At 39.9% G+C, this 21,749-nt stretch overlaps 1 protein-coding gene across 1 annotated transcript in view; it reads left to right on the forward strand.

The window, feature by feature from the left end:
- apaf1 (apoptotic peptidase activating factor 1) overlaps positions 1-14,035 on the forward strand; it is a 49,606-nt gene extending 35,571 nt beyond the window's left edge. The window contains exon 27 of the mRNA XM_063905504.1: positions 12,381-14,035. Within this exon, the coding sequence (XP_063761574.1) occupies positions 12,381-12,527 (147 nt within the window). The 3' untranslated portion in view covers positions 12,528-14,035. The remainder of the gene's footprint in view (positions 1-12,380) is intronic.
- Positions 14,036-21,749: the final 7,714 nt, after the last annotated feature.

A 21,749-nucleotide genomic window follows, 5' to 3' on the forward strand; every position in this document is an offset into this window, starting at 1 on the left:
CCACAAAAAGCTCACACATTTATTTTTCTCACAGTGGAACTCCTGTTTGCACATGAACAGGTTTAAGCTGCAAAATGCAGATACACATATCTAAAATTAAATTAGTAATAACTTACTACAAAGTCTGTCCCCACAGAGAAATTCCACTTTTAGACTTCATAGTTACCATCAATCTTTCACCTTACTGCTCCAACTATACGTCAATCTGTTAAACAAGCGTTTACTTCACACCCGCACATTCAGACCTGAAGGCTCTAAGGAGAAACAGTGCAGCAGGCTTTTAATTCAGCTACACTGTAAAACTGTCACGTCTTCTGACTGAAATGGACTCACAGCACAGCTCACCTCTCATTGCTGTGTCACAGATTTACAGTAGAGCTGACTTTGAGTGTCATATATATTTTTTATCCCCTCATGTTCCAAAGCTAATGTGCTGTCCACAAAATGCCTGCAAGGGAGTTCTGACACTTCCAATCCTGTAGCGATGAATGATTCCTGCAGAGTTTTGTTTCCTATTTCTGTTAAAGACATGTACAGAGGACACTTTATAAATAGTCTACTATTAGTCTTTATTAATAGTCATTTGTTTTGTTGTTCTTTTAAAGTTTCCACCCTGCTTTGAACACATTATGCCACAGAAATGACTGATTTCCCTCCCGGGGTTCATTAACCTTCCATCTGATCTCCCAGCAGCCTTTGCATTTGCCGCATAAAGATGCTCCTCTTGGGTGAAATTGCTGCTGTATGTTAGTTAACGGGTTAGTTGCACTCCTTTGGCTTCTACTTTGGTATTTGCGCCCCCGCCTCCTTTGAAATTTCTCCGTAGATGGAAATAACTCATTTTGATGACTGCTGTTTCTGAGGGGACGTGTATGCAAATGAGGAAGAGTAACGGGCCACCGTGTTGGTTCAGGCAGTTTTCCCACTTTTGATTCCATTCACTCGCTTTTCATCCGTCCTGCTGTTTCAGAAGTAAGCACCCCGCAGTGCTGCTCCAGCGCAGCGGCAAGACCTGCCTCTGACAATACCTACACACACATCGAAAGCAAATCAGCTCCTGAAAGTGCTTTCATTTCTTCCCTCATTGTTCTATTTTTCCCATCAATTTCTCCATCTAATCCAGAGACGGCACACGTTCTTCCTCATGTGGTCAAAATGCATCAGGATTACATATATTTTCCCTTAACAGTGATTCTGTTCCACACGAGACAAAGCCGAAGAACTTTGAAAGAGTTAAGTTTGGAAACAAGCGTGGCCTGGTTTCTGTGCTCTTGTTGTCAGGCTTGGGAGTATAAACACAAGCTGGTGAAATATTTATCTGTCTCCAGGAGGCAGTTGTTTCCCCTGCGTTGCTCATTAAGCCGGGGTTAATTGTATCTCTGGCTGGAGAATAAGGCCTTTGTGTGAACGAATCGCAGCGAGGCGAAATGGGGCAGAGTGGAGATGATACATCAGAGATAGAGGACGAATGCTCTGTAAACCGCCTAGATGCACACACGCTTAATGACTTTATCCAACTGCATTTCTTTGAGTTGCCTTTCCTACAGTTTTTGTTGTAAACTCTTTGTCCTTTTTGTCTTATTTTCTTAACTTTATTCATTCTTTTTCTTCTGTTTTCAGCCTGGATTCATGAATTTGAATCTCAACCTTTCACCCTCTCCTTGCTCACAGCTGTTCTTATGAGTAATGAATTTGCATTTAGTGCGGCTGTCGACAGAAAAGAGTTTGTATGAAAAGAGACAAGTCTCTGAAGTGGTGGGAAATGTTATAAAACTAGATTGACGAATCCAATATGTGAAAGCATCCCTTTTAAGAGCCAGTAGAAAACCTTGCTCTGCTTTCATTTTGAGTATCTATGAGGAAAAAGTCTCTCCTAAACAAAGTAAGAAAATGCATTTTATTACACAGCTCTGTTGAATACGACTCTGATTGGTTAGTTACGACATACTACAGTGTGTTATTTTGGAATAACAGACCGTTGCCAGGGACAACAGACCATTTCTATGGACGCTGATATTTTTAGAGGAAGCAATACAATTTATTTTAGAATGAATACAATTTATTTTAGAATGAATACAATTTATTTTAGAATGAATACAATTTATTTTAGAATGAATACAATTTATTTTAGAATGAATACAATTAATTTTTTTTAAAAGTCTGATTATTGATGTCTTTATTGAATAACCATGTGTTTTTTATATTGATGAACCTGTCCATGGTTCAGGGAACATTGCTGGTGTGAAAAGCTCTACTCTGTTCTTTGTTGTCTTCTTTCTCTGCATCATCTTATTCTGTTTCACACTCGCATCTCTTTATTCCAGCTCCACTTTTCCCCCACCAGCTCACTTTTTCCCTTTTCTCTTTTGGTGCCTCTTATTTTCTTTCAATTATGTTTTCTTTTCATGGATCTGCCTCTCCCTTCCTCTGCGTGCCCTACGGTGGGAGAGAAAGAAAAATAAATGGAAATAGTAACAGCCTCTTTAATCCAAGGATGTAAAACCTCCTTTTTGCCTCAGTTTTCGCTGCTCCCTTCGACCCATTTTCATTTCCTTGCTGCTTTTCCTGTGTTGCCGGTGGAAATAAGCGTGCAGTACAAAGTGCAGAAAGGAAGAAGGTGTGTGAGGGAGAGATGTGTAGAGGATTGCCTGAGCATAAATATTTCATCGGAAGAACCTTGAATGAATAATTCAACCTCGGTGTCATACTGTTTCCCACTCTGCAAGACTCTTGGCCTGGTCACACTCAACACATGCGCACACAAACACACACATACAGGCACACACACACACACACACACACACACACACACACACACACACACACACACACACACACACACACACACACACACTCTTAATCCCTAGTTTTTCTTTCTGAAACGGATGTGGCCTTACAAAAACGCCTGAATCTACTCCAGCTGGTTCCCCCTCTTGCTTTAATCTCCCTCCCCTCCTGCATCCATCTATTGTGCTCCTGCTGCTGGCTGTAGAGCCTTTATGATTTTTCATACAGTGTAGAAACTGTTCCTATTCCCCCTGGACTCTGTATCTGTGCTATTTATGTAAGAGGAAGATAAATTACTCCCCTCCACCCCTTTTTTTGAAAGACTCTTCTGTGCGCTGGCTCACACCTTAGCGCTTCACGACAACACACATGGACAGGTATCTCCGTTATGTAATCTCTGCCGACTTTCCCCCAGGTAGCCTGAATGAGCAGTCCTATTTAGCTTCAGGAGCACTAACAGCGAGCGCCTGTCGGAGCAGATTTAGTGCTCCTCCGCTGTAAGCTGCAGTGAATCAGGGTTATTCGCACTCCTTGAATTCCACACATGTGATTCTGACCCGTGTGCATGAGAGGAAGATAATCAGAACATGCAGGACAGCGTGACTTCATGAATAAGAAGAGAGAATCACCTGTTTTCCAACAAAGCAGATCAAATATACACTAAAAAAACTGAAATGTTGACTTTAATTAAATGTATTATGGAAACAGATTTCACATAACTGTATAGCTGAAAGCATTAATATGAGTTTTAAATGAAAAGGTTCAACTTTTCAACTGACCTAATACAGTTATATGACATTTGTTGACATAATACATTTAATTAAAGTCAATATTTCAGTTTTCCAGTGTATTCTCCAGCTCCTTCTTCTGGCCTTATTATTTTCCCTTCTATGCCACATAATCAATATTCTTTAATGCAATGTGTGATTGCGATTCAGACCCTTTAACCCATCAACATCTTTGTATCAAAAGCTTTTCAAATTCCTCTGCTTGAAATCAATATCAGGATATTAAAATGTGTCTAACATCAATATGCACTCAGTTTCCAGTTTATTTATTTTAGGTACACCTAGCTGAAATGAATGAACTGCGTTGATATAAATCCCCTTATGTTTAGAGAGGTGTTAAGAGGTTTGTGGTGCGGTTCAATAACAAAAGCATTATACTGCTAAGATTGTATTAAGTTGAGGGTACTATTAGAGTCAGTATAAAATAAGACAATTCAACAGTCCCACAAACTACAACAATCCAATCAGGAGGGACTTCATTTTGTGCTTAAAGAACATTTATTGACATATAAGGGTTAATAGTCTTTGACGATTAAAGCCCAATCCTGATGTCGTATATCTTAAGGGGGAAATGAGGCAGTGAGTATAATAGGAAAAAACCCTGGGGTCTAGACACTGGTGGTGATGTTGAAGCTCGGGATTTGATGGGGTGAAGAGGAGACTGAAGATCTGGATTGATGAGGAAGTGGGATGAAGAGGAGGTGTGATCTTGGGGTCTTTGGATTAGCTCTCCTGGGCGCTGGACATGATGAATGGAGGTAGGTGGGGTGGCAGCGGGTCGCAGCATAACCACCTGAAATCACAGCTGACTACAGGAGAGAGGAGAACCTGTTTAAACTTTGACTTCAGCATTATGATTGGTTGCTGGAGATTGTGGTGTCATTTGATTGGTTAAAAGAAAACACCCATGATGAGCTGATTAAAGCCGCTGTGGAGGGATTGTACACCCTGTCATCCTGCTTGAACTTGTGCTGAGATTTATTAGATTTCATTTTTAAATGATACATCTCTGTCGTGTAAACACATGTGTTGCTATTTTTAGTTTCACTTCTTCCATCTCTTTCAACTTGTTTTTGTCCGCTGCTGTTGAACTATATTTAGAAATCCCTAGCTGATTGTTTTTCATGTACTTCTTCCCATTTATGTTTTTTACATTTGCTTTGTAATGCTACACTGTTTTAATGTAGTAAACAATACAATTATATCATCTTCCACACTTACTCACAATGTCAGTGTGAATTTAATAAAGGTGGTAAAGTCCATTCAATTATTCTATAACACCCTCTTCATTTTACAATATAGTCGACACTCCAATGATAATGCATTCACGTCTTTTCCCAACATATTGCAGCCGGTGCGTGCCTTGCATTATTATTTACGTAGCCGATCATTGTGGTAAACCCATTTTCCAAACCCTCTTTAAGTTAATTTCAGCACCCCCATCCCGGGAGGAAGCGAGGATAATGTGCTGAATGTTTAGAAATATTTTCAACCCACTGTGAAGAGGACAACCACAGTAAACACACCCAGGGGTATTGTCCTCTCAATAACAACCATAATGCAGAAACACACATACTGTAAAGTCATTTTAGCATCCATGCGCAACACTAGCTTCCCCATAAATCAATGATGATGGGGTTGATATCAGCAGTTCAGCCATCTGCTCTGACGATATGAGCACTCTGTGTCACGCACAAAACACTGCTGCGATATCCCATAAGAGAGAACCAAACCTTCTGGAAACAGACTTATCTTTTGTGTGTCACCGTTGTTATGATAAATGTGTTTTTCTGTTTACACCATCTTTAATCTGAATTTGTTAAGTGCTCCTTGTGTGCATCTATCTTTTACCTCACGCTTTTCTTTATATCTTAAATCAAAGAAATCGCAGTATTCACACCTCTGTCTTTGTATCTTTTTCTCCCGTCTGTACCTCTCTACGCTCTCCTCTGCTGAAAAACATTCAACATAGTGATTTTTCGGCCTTTTCCCCCCCTTCATATTCAATTTAGTCTGTCTGATGTAGCAGCATTTTCACACTTTCTGTCCCTCCATCGAGCGAGCTGAAGCGTTAAAACATGTATTCTTCTCCATCTCTCTCTGCTAATCCTTTTTTTATAACCAGTTGGAGATATGGAGTGTTTTTCGCCCTTTATATTTTCTGTTTGTCAAAGCGTTTCATCATTCGTCTGTCGCTTTTGTTTGTCTTTGGATTGGGTGTTGTTCTTCGACTCCACTTGTTCTCTCCCTCCTCTCAGTCTGTCTGTTTCTGTTTTTATACATAGGCGTGTGTGTTTGTGTGTGTGCAAGCATCAAGTATTATTTCTTTGTCTGAGCTGTCAGTGTTTCAGCAGCAGGCAGCCTTTTTTCTTCTATTCAGATATAACTACACTTTAACCGAGTGTCTCTTTGCCTCCTTCCTATCCTTGTTTAACCTCTCTATCCATATCATCTTCATCTGTCCATCTATCTTGTATCCAGCCACACATCTCCACCTTTCTCAAAGCAATCCACATTTAATCTTCATTGAAGGATCTGTAGGAAAAAAAGCACATGTTCAATCTGTGTTATCAACCACAACAACACCACCATACATGGTGATAGCTGGTGATTTAACATAAATCATAATCCTTTTTTCCCCAAATGGTCAGTACTTCATTTTAAGATTCTCTGTTGTTGAAACAATCATCCTCCACCAATTCTGTGTAATAATCAGATTTGACCTTATCACACAACCGGTCAACCCAAGTCAACCGGAAAATGTCCATATTTTTTACAGTCGTTTCAGATGTGGATGCTCTTGGACGTTATAATTGTCCATAAATAGGGATTCCCACCGTTGATAGTATAGGAGCCTGTAAAAAATAGCTTTTCTGTAAACGTTTCTCACAAGAATCCCAGTTTACAGTACATCAAGTCAGTAAAACCATGTGCATTCCCAGAGATTTCCCCAATTGTAAGTTAGATATAGAGCTAGCAGTGTACAGCTGTTGTATATAATAACTTATTATAGACTTGACTTCTTATTAATAAGTCAAGTCAAGTTTGCTGACGACACAACCGTCATCGGCCTGATCACAGACAGCAACGAGATGGTGTACAGAGAGGAGGTCAGAGCCCTGACATCTTGGTGCCAGGACAACAACATCCATCTCAACATCAGCAAAACAAAGGAGCTGATTGTGGACTACAGGAAGAGGCAGAGAGAGGCACACACACCCATCACCATCGACGGGACTCCTGTGGAGAGAGTCAGCAGCTTTAGGTTCCTCGGGGTAAACATCAGTGAGGACCTGACATGGACACATCACACCAGGGTCATATCCAAGACGGCTCGACAGCAGCTCTTCTTCCTCCGCAGGCTGCGGAAGTTCAACATGGACTCCAGGATACTCTGCAACTTCTACAGGTGCACCATCGAGAGTATCCTGACTGGCTGCATCACCGCCTGGTATGGCAGTTGCACCGCCCTCAACCGTAAGACTCTACAGAGGGTGGTGAAAACTGCTCAGCACATCACCAGGACGGAGCTGCCATCCATGGAGGACCTCTACACCCAGCGGTGTAGGAAGAAGGCCGGTAGGATATTAAAGGACCCCCATCACCCCAGCAACAATCTGTTCTGTCTGCTGCCGTCTGGCAGACGGTACCGCAGCATCCGGACCAAGACTACCAGACTCAGAGACAGTTTTATACCACAGGCTATAAGACTGCTGAACTCCTGAGCTCTGTGAATGTCTACTCATATCTGTTTATAGTACACACATACATATATAAAAATATATATACATGCATATATATATATATATATATGTATGTGTGTAAATATATATTATACATATCTGTCATATACATCTGTGATACGTAATATATGCATCTGTCCATACCTCCTCATTCAACAGTGTAAAGTGTTTAAATACTTTCAATGTATTCCACATACAGTGGTATGCAAAAGTTTGGGCACCCCTTAGGAAAACCACTGCATCAGTTTGTCACTTGCTGAGCTTTTGAAGCAGCAACTTCATTTTAACATATGTTATACCTTATGGTAACAGAAACATCTCAGTAGTGAAATAACTTTTATTGGTCAAACAGAAACATGTTTATGTGCATTCAAACAAAAATAGGCATGTGCATAAATTTGGGCACCCCTAAGAAATAATTCCATTAATATTTAGTATTGCCTCCTTTTGCTGCAATAACGGCCTGTAGACGCCTCCTGTAGCCACAGACAAGTCCCTTAAGCCTGGCAGGTGGTATTTTGGCCCATTCTTCCACACAAAACGTCTCCAGTTCAGTCAGGTTTCTTGGCCTCCGTGCATGGACAGCCTTCTTCAAATAAATCCATACATTTTCAATGATGTTAAGGTCTGGGGACTGGGATGGCCATTCCAGAACATTGTACCTGTGCTTCTGCATGAATTCCTTGGTGGATTTTGATCGGTGCTTAGGATCATTGTCCTGCTGAAAAATCCAACCCCGGCGTAGCTTCAACTTTGTGACTGACTCTAGAACATTCTTGTCAAGAATCTCCTGGTACTGTAAGGAATTCATGTGGCCCTCAACTTTAACAAGTTTTCCAGTACCTGTGCTAGCCACACAGCCCCATAACATGATAGATCCTCCACCAAATTTTACAGTGGGCAACAAGTTCTTTTCATTGAATGCAGTGTGTTTTTTTCGCCATGCATACCTGTTCATGTTATGACCAAATAACTCAATCTTGGTCTCATCTGACCACAGTATTTTGTTCCAAAATGCTTCTGGCTTGTCCAGATGTGCTTTTGCATACCTCATGCGACTCTTCTTGTGATTAACACTCAGGAAAGGCTTTTTGCACATCACCCTTCCAATGAGCTCTTCCTGGTGCAAAGTACGCTGGATTGTGGAACGGTGAACAACTACACCATCAGCAGCCAGATGTTGTTGTAGTTCTCTGGAGGTGGTCTGTGGCTTCTCTGTGACCATTTTCACCATCCTTCGCCTGTGCCTTTCCCCTATTTTTGTCGGCCTACCACATCTTTCCTTCACACGGACTGTTCCTGTGGCCTTCCATTTCACAACTACGTTTCTGACTGTGGAGACAGACAGTTTAAACCTGTCAGATAATTTTTTGTACCCTTCTCCTAATTTATAATGTTGGATTATCTTAGCTTTCAGGTCAGTGGAGAGTTGTTTTGAGGTCCCCATCTTGCCACTCCCTAAGAAAGAACCTAGGCCAGGCACAGCCAGCTATTACCTATGTTAAATAGCCTTTTTCATGATTGGTTCCACCTGTCTTTGTAATTGAAGGTCTAATGAGCTAATCAAAGCAATTTTGTGCAGCAACCTGTCAGCTATAAATCCGTACAGGTGTTGAAATGAATGCTATTTATAAGGGTGCCCAAACTTTTGCACATCCCATTTTTTGCATTTTATTTTATTATAATAAAACTATGTAATGCTACCCTAAGAATTTTGGTCTGGAAAACACTAAAACGTCTACATCTTTGTAGGAAAACAAATGTTGTTGCTGTGATCTTCTATTATAAAGGAAAAGCAAATTGTCATGAAATCTCAGAGGGGTGCCCAAACTTTTGCATACCACTGTATGTATATATTTCACATCCTTAAATCTTTATTGTTGTTATTGTAAATATTCTTCTCTCTTTTTGCACTATTTTATTTATCTTATTCGCACCATGTATGTTGAGTTGTTGGAGGAGCATGGGATATAAGATTTCATTGCCAACATATACGTTGTATATGCTGTGCATATGACCAATAAAACCTTGAAACTTGAGGCCTAATAATAATTAATTGCATTTATTTTAGCGTGTGCTCAAAGCGCTTTACATTACATATTACATATACAGTATGTATACTGTGTACCGCTTCCCTGATCTGATGTTCAGCCACAGCCACCCCAAATATATATATATATATATATAGGTATGTTATACAATTGGACTTAGTAAGATTTAAGGGGAATTAGATGTGGCATTACACTACATGTAAAAGACCATGTGTACTTAATTGTGTAAACTCTCATCAGTATGACAATAATGAAAAGCAAGGAGATTTGTGGGGAATGTTTTATTTCCAGTCATGTAATGTAACTAAGTACATTTACTTAAGTACATTTACTTAAGTACATAGAATATATATGTAGTTCTGAAATTGGCCGATCTCAATAATGAGTACTTTTACTTTTATGCTTTGATTTCGATGCTAATACTTTTGTACTTTCACTTGAGTTCAATTTTGATTGCAGGACTTTTACTGTAACAGAGTATTCCTACACTCTGGTACTTCTACTTTTACTCAAGTACAAGATCTGAGTACTTCTGCCACCTCTGTTTCCTTCAGTCCAGCAGGTGAAGGATCAGAAACACGTTGCAATGTCAGGGAAACAAGAAATCATTATGTTTAGTTTCAAAAGATGTAGGAGAAAGTGACAAACACAGCCATCAGGTATGTCAGTAAATATGTGTTTAAGCCTGAGACAAATTACAAGAAGCTGAATCTGTTTACATAAATGAGCACACTGCAGTTGTTTTGCTTCTGTTTCTCACCATCAAAGAGCTCATGTGGTCCAGTAATCTTCAGAGAGTTGTTAGCACACAAAGCCATGATTAATCCTAACAGTGTTGAGCCATGTGATTCAGTCTCTATGTTTCTTATTTATGGAATTAATTGGTTCGACTAAAGGTCACATTTAGCCTCCAGGGCAGCAGGAAATTACACAGCACCCGTCTGATGTTAAATTAAACACAACACAGACTGATCATCGGACTGTTAAGTCAATCTAAGTATTTTTAAAAGCTTCCTGTGTAAAATGTTCTCGATTCCTGAATGATCCTAGAAAATAGAGCTATGATGAGGGAAGTACTCTTTGCACGGTGAATTATTTATACCTGTGGGTCAGACTGTCTGACTCTTACAGCTTTCTATGGCCTTTTTTTAAACATAACATTTATACAGGTGTATTGTTGGATCTGACCTGTATAAGGAAGTCCAACCAGAAAAAAGCTTACCTCTGACCCAGACCATGGTGTATTTTTTTATTTAGTCAGACTTGACCTTTTATTTTTTCGATATAAAGCTGGTCCAACACCTGAAAACATCTCACATTTCTCTGGCATTGATGCAAACTGATGCTAGCATTATGCTGATTACCAGGAGTGAGTGAATAAGAAAACAGTGTGTAAATAATGGGTTGTTTTTAAAAAGGGAAAGTAAAGAAACACGTTTATGGGATTTTAAGATCCACTGGTTTCTTTTTATTACTTTTCCCAGCAGAATTGTTTTTCTAGGAGTCCAACATTTTGCACATAATACGTTATGTTAGCCTTTATTCCAGGTCAGTGGGAAGCCTTTCCATTACCAGTTAACCAGCTTTAGGTGTGTGTGTGTGTGTGTGTGTGTGTGTGTGTGTGTGTGTGTGTGTGTGTGTGTGTGTGTGTGTGTGTGTGTGTGTGTGTGTGTGTGTGTGTGTGTGTGTGTGTGTGTGTGTGTGTGTGTGTGTGTGTGTGTGTGTGTGTGTGTGTGATGATTGGTTGCTGTCGAGGAAGTCCAATCAGCTGAAATATGGCCAACTGCCTGCAGCAACAGAAATGAACAGAGCCATTTTCAGTGTACACACACACACACACACACACACACACACACACACACACACACACACACACACACACACACACACACATGCACCGTTTATTAACTGTATAGCATGGCAATCTGTGGGAACAAAATTAGGAGACCTTAGGCATATATCATGTTTCAATGCAATATAAGGAGTGTGTGTGTGTGTGTGTGTGTGTGTGTGTGTGTGTGTGTGTGTGTGTGTGTGTGTGTGTGTGTGTGTGTGTGTGTGTGTGTGTGTGTGTGTGTGTGTGTGTGTGTGTGTGTGTGTGTGTGTGTGTGTGTGTGTGTGTGTGTGTGTGTGTGTGTGTGTGTGCAGGGGGATTGTTCTGTAAGCTAGACATCTGTTGCCACCACCTCTTGTGTCTGTCCGCCTGTCTGTCGAGAGCCTGCAGAGTTGGCCTGGTTTCCTTTGCACACACAAACACACACACACACACACACACACACACACACACACACACACACACACACACACACACACTCGTGGCAGAGTATAAATGATGGACTTGATGTGCCTTTGATGATTCATCCCAGTGAGATGGAGCTTCAATGTAAAATGTCAACTTTAAACCTAGATTAAACGGAATCACTCAGAAAAGCTGGTGTGTGTGTGTGTGTGTGTGTGTGTGTGTGTGTGTGTGTGTGTGTGTGTGTGTGTGTGTGTGTGTGTGTGTGTGTGTGTGTGTGTGTGTGTGTGTGTGTGTGTGTGTGTGTGTGTGTGTGTGTGTGTGTGTGTGTGTGTGTGTGTGTGTGTGTGTGTGTGTGAGAACAGTCTGGTAATATAATACTATTAAATTCATCACAGTTTCTTTGGCAGCAAAAAAAAGGCAGTGTCTCTCTTCCTGTCTTTGTCTCAAAGTCCTGATTGAGAGAAAGCCTGTTGCAAACAACACACTTTTCATAGATTATTAAAGAGTTCTGAGAGAAATTCGGCGAGCTGTGACAAATCAACGCAAATTTGCACATGAAGGTTAATATGAAGCTACAGCCAGGCGCGGTTAGCTTAGCATGAATATTGGAAACAGGAAACAGCCTCCTGTCGTGACAAAATGCACCTATCAGCACCTCTAAAGCTCACTAATTGACACCCTTTAATTTCTTCATTATTTTTCAGTCAAAGATTGTCTGTTTGAATTCTAAAGCATTTGTAAAGTCTTTCTTTGTCTCTGTTTTGTCCAGTGGTGGGATGTGGAGAAAGGCAAGGCTCTGCAGACTTTCTTTCCGAGAGGAACAGCGCTGAAGAGGATCCACGTCTCCTCCGACTTCTCCACCTTCGTCACCATCGACAGCATCGGCATCCTCTACATCCTTCAAAGGGTGGTGTGACACCGCTACAATAGACCATAAAAAGAAAGGAACATAACACTTCAAACACCACATTTTACAAGCAAGACCTACCGTGGTAGACAGGTTTTGCTGCATATAGGACACTTGCAGGGGGCTGTGATACTGTAGAACTACACATTTCTCAGATGCTACATTTACATTTCTGATGCACTATTTCTTCGTCATTACAATGGAGCAATACAGGTTCACTTCTGCATCTGCTAACTAAGCTTTACCAGTTTACACCAGCATTGAATCAAACTGCCTCAGCAAAAATACGGGAGCTTAGTTGCACCATGAAAGCTCCGAGTCTTCAGATTCGTGCTTGAGCTTCTTTACACAAAGACAGCAGGAACAAATACAACAAAATAGAGCACAAACTATTATTGAAACAAGGAAAGGTGCGTTGAAAAGCAACATGTAGCGTTTGTGACAATCAGGTCCTATCAAGCAGATCTTTTAAATCTTTAATATCTAATGGTAATCAAGAGTTGAGGATGTGTGATCCTTGCATCAATGTGAATAATAAAGCTCCATAGTGCATTATGGCTGAACGTATCTGCATGTCATGTGAGAGATGTTTCTGCTTCGCTGTATGTGATCGTTTAAGATATGATAGATGCCATTAAGTGCAAGTGAGTCGTTAACGCTGTCTGTACTATAATCGGTTTTGGGCAATTGATCTACTTGCCTTAGTTTGAATGTGAAAAGTGTAGATACGGGATGGTATGTGTGTTTTGTGTACATGGGTTTTGCCTTTTCAATCCACCAGCATCAATAACACTTCTGGTGCACTTTGATAAGCATTAGCATTTATAGTTAGAGAAAGTGTTAATGACCAGACATTTAAGAAGTCTGTAAGTCTATTTGTACATCAGAATCTTTTTTTACTTTTAAACTTAAATCTGGAAATTGCAGCATGTGATTTATTATTTATAATCACATTTCACACACTGATTTTATAAGATGCTTTTGGTGCTTTATCAATTGCTGAATATTACAAGTGATTGTACAAGTGATTTGTAAATCAATATACCACTTTTTTTCACACATTTGTATCTGCATTCTGTCCAACTACTGAGCCCTTTTTCTGTTCTGAGCACTTTGAAACAGGACTTACAATCTTTCATGAACCTTTTACTCATGACCTGTTCAGGCAAATCAAAAATGAATCCTTACTTTGATTTGGTGATAGGAATGAATGCATGCCACTCTCAAATGTATCAATGACTGTGTGGATGAAACACTAGGAGTAATAATCATATAAAGACCACATAATTATAAAAGCGTGGATACATTCAAACATGTCTGAACATTAGTCTTGTCATTTTCACATTGTGCCGACGGCATAAACTCAATCACCAACCTTCCAGTGAGGAGGTCTCTAACTGTTTTGCCCAAATATTAATGTGTGCTCAGGATTTATTGATACTGTTGTATAATGGGTGGTACAATGTGAGTGTAATGTATTAAAGATTAAACTACACAACCTATAATGATGAAGATTATATGTGTATCTCTTGATTTTGTTAGAACTAAAAATATATATATATTATTATCAACAAAAACAAGTGAATATATAAGGGGGGGCCCCTCATCCAAAACATTTTTTATTGAGGGACCCTTATCAAAAAACTTGTTTATATGAGGGGGGGACCCTTATCAAAACATTCACATTAACTCTGATCAGCTGATATATGTTTTCAACACCTTGCTGTAGCCACATCCATCAGCTGACTTTGTGTAAACTCTGCGTGAATGCTGGGATCCAATTCTCAGCTGAGTTATGTGTTACAGGAGTGATTGATAAAGCTCCAGTGTGATTCATCAATGCCTAATGAATTAGATTTCTTTGCTATGACAGATGTGTGTGCTAATGTGGAATGTGACCATCGAGGTTACCTCATTCTACTGAAGGACAACATGCTATAGTATCAGGAAGAGTTTCCTTTTATTCATCTGGAGATGTACTACTTCCCTCGTTTCCATACCATATTAAACTTAATATCTTTGATTTTTGTTATAACAAAACAAGAAATTCAAACAAATGATCTTGGACTTGGTTTAACATTTTAGAACTATTTTGATTTTAAGATTAACCTAGAAATAATCTGCAGAATAACTGATTATGGAAACTATTGTAAATTGCAGTTAGCGTGTTTAATGAACTCAACCCATAGGAAATTATAGATTTGTAAAATAAAAAAATATGAATTAAGTGGGTAATTGTAAACCTACCCCTTGTAGGAAATGAAGCACTGCCAGGAAACAGTTTCATCTGATGTTTAGGCCACTCAAATAAAATGAACACACATTGTACCAAGACCTTTTCCTGGATAAAATAAACCATGGCTGTCATGATCTCACCAGCTGTTTTGTCTAGGACCAGCTTTGAATGCTTGTGGTAAATCTGTCCTTTATATAGATTTAGAATAACGACAGCCCCCACCACACAAAGGAAGGCCTTGTTATCTGGCCAAAACAGGACAACGTCACCTACTTATCCCGTGACAGAAAATATTTGGTCATTTGTCACGGGGTCTAAAGACATTCTGGGCGCTGCAGAGCATCGTGGCTGCCAGTCAGATTTGGGAAGTAGTCCAATTGCGGTGCAAGACTTGGAGCAGACATATGACATTGTTGGCCAGCTGTCACTTAGACTTCAGAGCTTCCTATTTCTTTATTGTCATTCATTTTCTGGGTGATGTAAGAGCAACCAGTATTTCTGCTGCACAAACCTATGTATTCTCAGTGACTCCTTGATGTTACCATGATTGTAAGGTGTGTTTAAAAGATGAATGAAAACATTATTCCACATTTGAGTGTGATGTCTTTCATGCGTGGTGGAATGGATAAATTCTTGAATCGGGATTTAGCGGTGGTTTGAGTTATTTTCAGCCATGATTACTCACATTTGCATAAGAGTGAAGAAAGCTTAGCTGTCTGATTTTAGCATGCAGTTAACCATGGGCCTCTGTGAACATAGAAGGGTTTTCCTGCTGATCTCATCTTGTTTGCAATTACACCTGTGTAAACCTCTTTACCAATTTCAGATAATCAGCTATGATCCCTTTGCTTCCATGTGTAACCAAGCTCTAAGAGGAGGATTAGTTTAAGGCATCTGGTTCAAAACAGCAAATTCACCTGGATTTGTATGCTTCAGAGACACCTCACTCCTCCTCTGACTGCATCTTTTGTGTGGCTTTTTCAAAATGGAAAATGGGGAAATATTGAATTCCACAACTTGTTTTTATCATCTTTGAGTGCGTCTCCACACAGCCTGCAGTCTCCACAGGAATGGTGTGAACTTTTTAAAGTGTGGTTGAGGTGCACGCTAACCTCATTAATTCTGCTCTCTCCTGTTTAATTAATCTTTGTCTGCTGCTGAAGTAATTACAGCTATCTGGCTGTCTGTGTGTCTACACACTCCTGCCTCCACCTTCCCCTCTCTGCTGCAGCGCGGCTAGGATTTCCCTCCCGCAGTCTCTGATGTGTGTCACACTGTAAGCACTAATTCGCACTGGCATGACCAGGAGTAAAAGTGAGAGGAAGCTCTGTCCTTTGAACTCCTGAATATTGTCTGCGTAATTAAAGAGATATTATCCTGCTGCACTGATGAGTGCCAGCTACATGTTTTCAATCTCTCAAGAGGGTTTCACTGTGTTCTTTGGTTTCAGATTTATTAGGATTTTAATGACTTTTGTCCTGTATGAGTGATGGCAGAGGAAGGACGGTTAGCCCTGCTGGATTCAATAATATGTAACGGTTTTGGTGATTAAAGCATAAACAGGAAAATAAAGTCACGGAGAAAGATACCATTAGGAAATTGTTTTGGACATGCAGATTGCAGATTGGATAACAGCATGTGCTTAGAAAAGTAATTTAGAATGTAAAGTTCAGAGGCCTAATGGGCTAATTAGCCTGATTTATTGGAGGGCTAATACGAGGCTGCTATTTAAACCTTTCTAGTTTCCCAGTGAGAGGTCTGCACTTCATGTGGACTCCCAGGAGATTTTAAAAGGTTTGTGTGTTTCAAAAGAATTAAACTCCCCCCAGCACTCCGTCTGCCGTCTAAGACTTTCATTTTCTTTTTCTTTTTCTCTTCCCTTCCTCTTTCCTCTCATTAATCTTTCATAACTTGCTTTTTCTCAAGCTTGCGGCTCTGCTAGGCACATTCTGCAGATTTTCAGGTAGCCAGCCACAAATGTCAACACACACATGCACACTTTGTTTTTGTGTGAGAGAAGGTGAGCTTGATACGATCACACATGTCTTCAGGAGTAATGTGTGATTGTTTGTGGGAGCAACAACATTCATGTTTTGTTTTTTCAAAGAAATGGAATAAAAGGTTATAAATTATTAGGCTGGTTTTACATTGTTTTTGTGTCATTGTTTGAATATCACATCCCGATAAATTGATGAATGGTTTTATCTGTGAAATATCAACTAAATGAATAGTACATAGGGCAACAGCATTTTGAAGTTGTTGTAAGGGTAATACCCCAAAACTAAACTAAAGATACACTTACTCTATGCATGTCTATGCCATTTGTATTTATTTTTAACTTTTTGCCTGATGTAGATATATCTGCAATAAGCTAATATCAGCCGATACTAGAGGTGCTGCAAAGTATAGCAAGAGAGGAAACTGAATGAAGCAGGCACAGTGAAAAAGACATTATGTGTGTGTGTGTGTGTGTGTGTGTGTGTGTGTGTGTGTGTGTGTGTGTGTGTGTGTGTGTGTGTGTGTGTGTGTGTGTGTGTGTGTGTGTGTGTGTGTGTGTGTGTGTGTGTGTGTGTGTGTGTGTGTGTGTGTGTTTGTTTGTCAGTGTGATCTCCACTTGGTAGCAGCCTGCTGCTGCCTCATTACACCGCTCAGTGTTGTCCGTCTGCTCTCTGACACCCCTCGAGTATTGGGTCACCACACTATCATTCCCCTGTGTCTTTTGACCCTGTTATGCTGTTACATCCTCACCCCATGTGGATATGTGTGTCTGTGTGTACGGATGTGTGTTTTTTCCTGACCTTGGCCAAACATCGGTCTTTTTCCTGTCAGCTGTTGCTCGGTTGGCTCCACCTTTATTGCTTCCCCTTGTGGAGCCAGAGGGCTGAAGGCCAGAAGTTGTTCCACGTTGAGCAGCATCCCATTTCTCCTGATCTGCTTCAACTTCACTCACCCATCTGCACAGATGGTTTGGGCTGATTCAGGGAACACAGCCATGGCTACATCACACAGGGCAGGATGGAGGAATGTCAAAAACGTAGATTGTAGTTATTGCTATGTAAACTGGTCAGGATGCCAGATAGAGGATTGGAATTGAAGTGGAACAGAGCCCAGGAAGAGCAGATGCTGTGGTCACCTGCGTCTCACCTCAGCACCCCCCAAACCACCACTGACACACCACAGGAAGTGAGAGGGGGAGGAGATGGCTTACCTCTCCTTCATCTGCTGGAAGGCATGAATGGATTTTAGAAAGAGGGTACAGGAAAGTAAAAAGGCCTGAGACAATATGAATATATAATTTAATAATCGAGAGAGATACGTTATAAACCTACATAACACACTACAGGAGAGGGGAAAACACAAAAAGCATAATGAGACCTCTTTAAGCGACACTCCTACTTCAGCCTACAGTCTCACATTATACAAGGTCCTCTGGAAAGACAATCAAACTGTATTACTTGACAACCAATTTGTCTCCATTGTTTAGCTGCTGCCTCTTCAATCACTCAGGGTCTGTCACTCACTACCGCAGCTCAAAGATGTTCAAGAGTTATGAGGCTGGTGTCATCAGAAACTTAACAGCAGCCGTTTTTAGGATGAAGATAGGTGCTGCTCCCAACAGATAAACCCCAAATACAGACACGCACACACACACACGTGCACACACACACACACACACACAGACACGCACGCACACACACACACACACACAGGACACGCACACACACACACACACACACACACACACACACACACACACACACACACACACACACACACACACACACACACACACACACACACACACACACACACACACACACACACACACACACGCACTGCTTTAAGCACTGCTGCTTTAATCTGGTATTCTATCAGTGAACAAGATTATTGACCGGGGAAGAAGTGCAGACCACCTAAAGTTCAGCTGCAGTTTAAAAGCCTCTTAAGGCTGAGTGGAGTGAGTTATATTTTAGCAGTATTATGGCTGATACATGCAAACAGTACTTATCAGATTATAAAGTCCCAAAATGCAACAATAAGGCATGTCTCTTTAGGACGAGCTGAACAAGATCAAATCTGAGCTCTTTAACTCCTCCATCATATAGTTGTTACATAAAAAGCGTTCATGTGATGGAGAAAAAATCCGTACTTTTAAAAGCAGATGATCTGCAAGTCTCTACAGGCGGCAGTTTATTAAAATCATTAAAAAAATCAAAAGATGAGTCAAATACAGTCTGAAAATAAGAGATGTGTTATTCCAACCATGCATTACAAAAAGAAAACAGATCATCACATAAATCTCAGAAGAGATCCCTCTGAGATTATTAAGCTAAATATTCCTTCATCATATTTTTCAAAAACTATTACTTATACCTTCTTATTTAAAGCATAATCCTTTCAGAACGTTATACAAGGCTCCCTCCTTTGTATTAAACAAACCCTAAACATTTGAAAGGAAAATCGTTGATTTTCAAAAGAATTGACGACAGGGAATTGGTAAAACAAATAGTAGACAGACGACACAGAGCTTGTAGATTTAGCCTTATAAAATACACAATAAAAGTGTGTGTTATATAGTTCTAGTCTGAACCTGTGATTCATCTTCTTTCTGTTAAATATCTCATGTTTATAATTAGTTGGCCTGTAAACCTGATGGAACAACCTCATGTGGTGCGCTTATTGTCATGGTACATTTAATTCTCATTATTTAGAAACCTTGAATCAATATCGGCAAGCTTCTGTTTGTGTCTTCTACGTTTTCAGTGGAGATTGTTTTGATTCTTGGGGGTGCGCTTATTTTATCTGCAGCTCTGGGGGACCAGCTGTTTTTTCGAGGCTGTTTTGTTGTGGGGCAGATTTGTGCTCCTGTCTTTAATTATTACCACGTATTGTGAGCCTAAAGGGTCTCTGCACACCGTTTTGTTTTCATGGTGTCGACGCTGCTTTAATCTTCTGTGACTAGTCGGCTATATTTATGAAGTGACCTTTTAAATGGTCTATTGTGTTACAGGAGGTTACTTCAGTGAGGGAGAGTTATTTTTGAAATAAAACTATTGGGTATAATCACTCATCAATGCTAATAATAGTGACGGTACAAACGGAACGGAACAAAAATATATCAATTTACAAATTTACAAAAAAAATCCCTTTTTAGATTCAACTATATAAATAAATCCTGAGACCTTTACGGTGGCATTGATTTTATGGTGGACATTGGAGGACAAATACCCAGCAAAAATAGATTTTACTAGTATTTATTTAATTTAACCAGAGAAGGGGAAGATATTACATTGGGTAATCTTGTCTAACAAAGCGCTGCAACATTTAGAAATTAAATTGGAGTGTTTTATTTTATTATCTGGATAAATAATATCATATCAAATATTTTCTTTCATTTAATTAAGCTGTATGTCTGGCCACAACCAAGAAAACGTTACCTTGATATATAAGCCAACATTTTAATTACATCAGGAACAGTTTGACCAAAGAATATGTAAACAAGATTATGAATGTCATCAAACATCTCAGTAATAGATACTAGACCTGATTTAATACTTTTGATTGGTACCAATAAAAGTGTTGATGATGCACAGCCCTACTGTACTCACATCATATAGGATAACCAACATTCAGAACAGAATATAGGAGTTAATAACCACAGGGAGTGAAAACCATCAGAATGTACGTAGTTTATCATAAACCCAGGATAAAGAACTTGATTTAACCTTTATGAACCTGTATAGTTATCTCGGTTTGACAAACCAGCTACAAACAGATTGCTGTATTTGATGTGTTTGTAAGGAGGCCATTATTGTGTTTACTTGTGCCAGCTCTCCCGCATCATTTAGCTTTAAACATTGGCTGTCTTAAAAAATTAGTGCTGCTGAGCACAAACGAAGGCAGACAGACAGTGACTGCAGCGGCTGAGGAGCTGTAGTCTGTTCAGCCTCAGGAAGTGTGTGTGTGTGTGTGTGTGTGTGTGTGTGTGTGTGTGTGTGTGTGTGTGTGTGTGTGTGTGTGTGTGTGTGTGTGTGTGTGTGTGTGTGTGTGTGTGTGTGTGTGTGCACTTATCTGGTTATCTTTTGAAAACATTTGTTCTCTCGTTTGTTGCGCTGCTACAAACAGCAGCATGCACACAGCAAGTACACTTCACTTCATGCTGTTTTTGACTCGGAGTAGAGATAGGATGAAAGTCCGCTTCTATTCTTTATTCTTGTCATGAGATTTAAGCATTCATGTCTCCATTCTGAGAAGCTCTCTGCTTACTCAAGGAACCCTGTTCCAAAAGAATGCTCAATTAATAGAGCGCCTTCACATGTCACTGAGTATGAATACACCGTAGGAACTGCAGTGATGTATGGATAGAGATTGTTCTGGTTGGTGAGTGAGTGAGTGAGTGAGTGAGTGAGTGAGTGAGTGAGTGAGTGAGTGAGTGAGTGAGTGAGTGAGTGAGTGAGTGAGTGAGTCAGTGAGTGAGTGAGTGAGTGAGTGAGTGAGTGAGTGAGTGAGTGAGTGAGTGAGTGAGTGTTAAAACCTATATTTAAGAAATCCATGAAAACATTCATTGTTTTTTAGCAGCAAATAAGGGTCTCTTAATGTCTTGATTTGAATTCTCTTAGAGAAACAGGTTTCAGGGAGTATTTGACATGATTGGCAATGTTATTCTAAAACAGTGTACCAGCCGGGATAATTGATACCTAATTATAGAACTGAAATATTTATTACTTTGTGTTTGATTTATAAAACCCTTTCATGGTTTGTTGGCACATTATGCTGATGTTAACCAACCTGGACATTATCACACAGACATTTAATTATGCTTTTAGAGGCAGCATACGTTTTTGTTGATAGGCTACAAGGGGACATTACAAATCAGTTGAGCCACAATATCTGTATCTGTTATAGGCTTTTTAATTTGGGGTGAAAACAACATAATTAACAAATGGTTAAACCAACAAATACATGGATAGATCTGGCAGCAGGACGCCCTCTAT

This window comes from Eleginops maclovinus, chromosome 17, assembly GCF_036324505.1.
Source record: "Eleginops maclovinus isolate JMC-PN-2008 ecotype Puerto Natales chromosome 17, JC_Emac_rtc_rv5, whole genome shotgun sequence".
Taxonomy (NCBI): domain Eukaryota; kingdom Metazoa; phylum Chordata; class Actinopteri; order Perciformes; family Eleginopidae; genus Eleginops; species Eleginops maclovinus.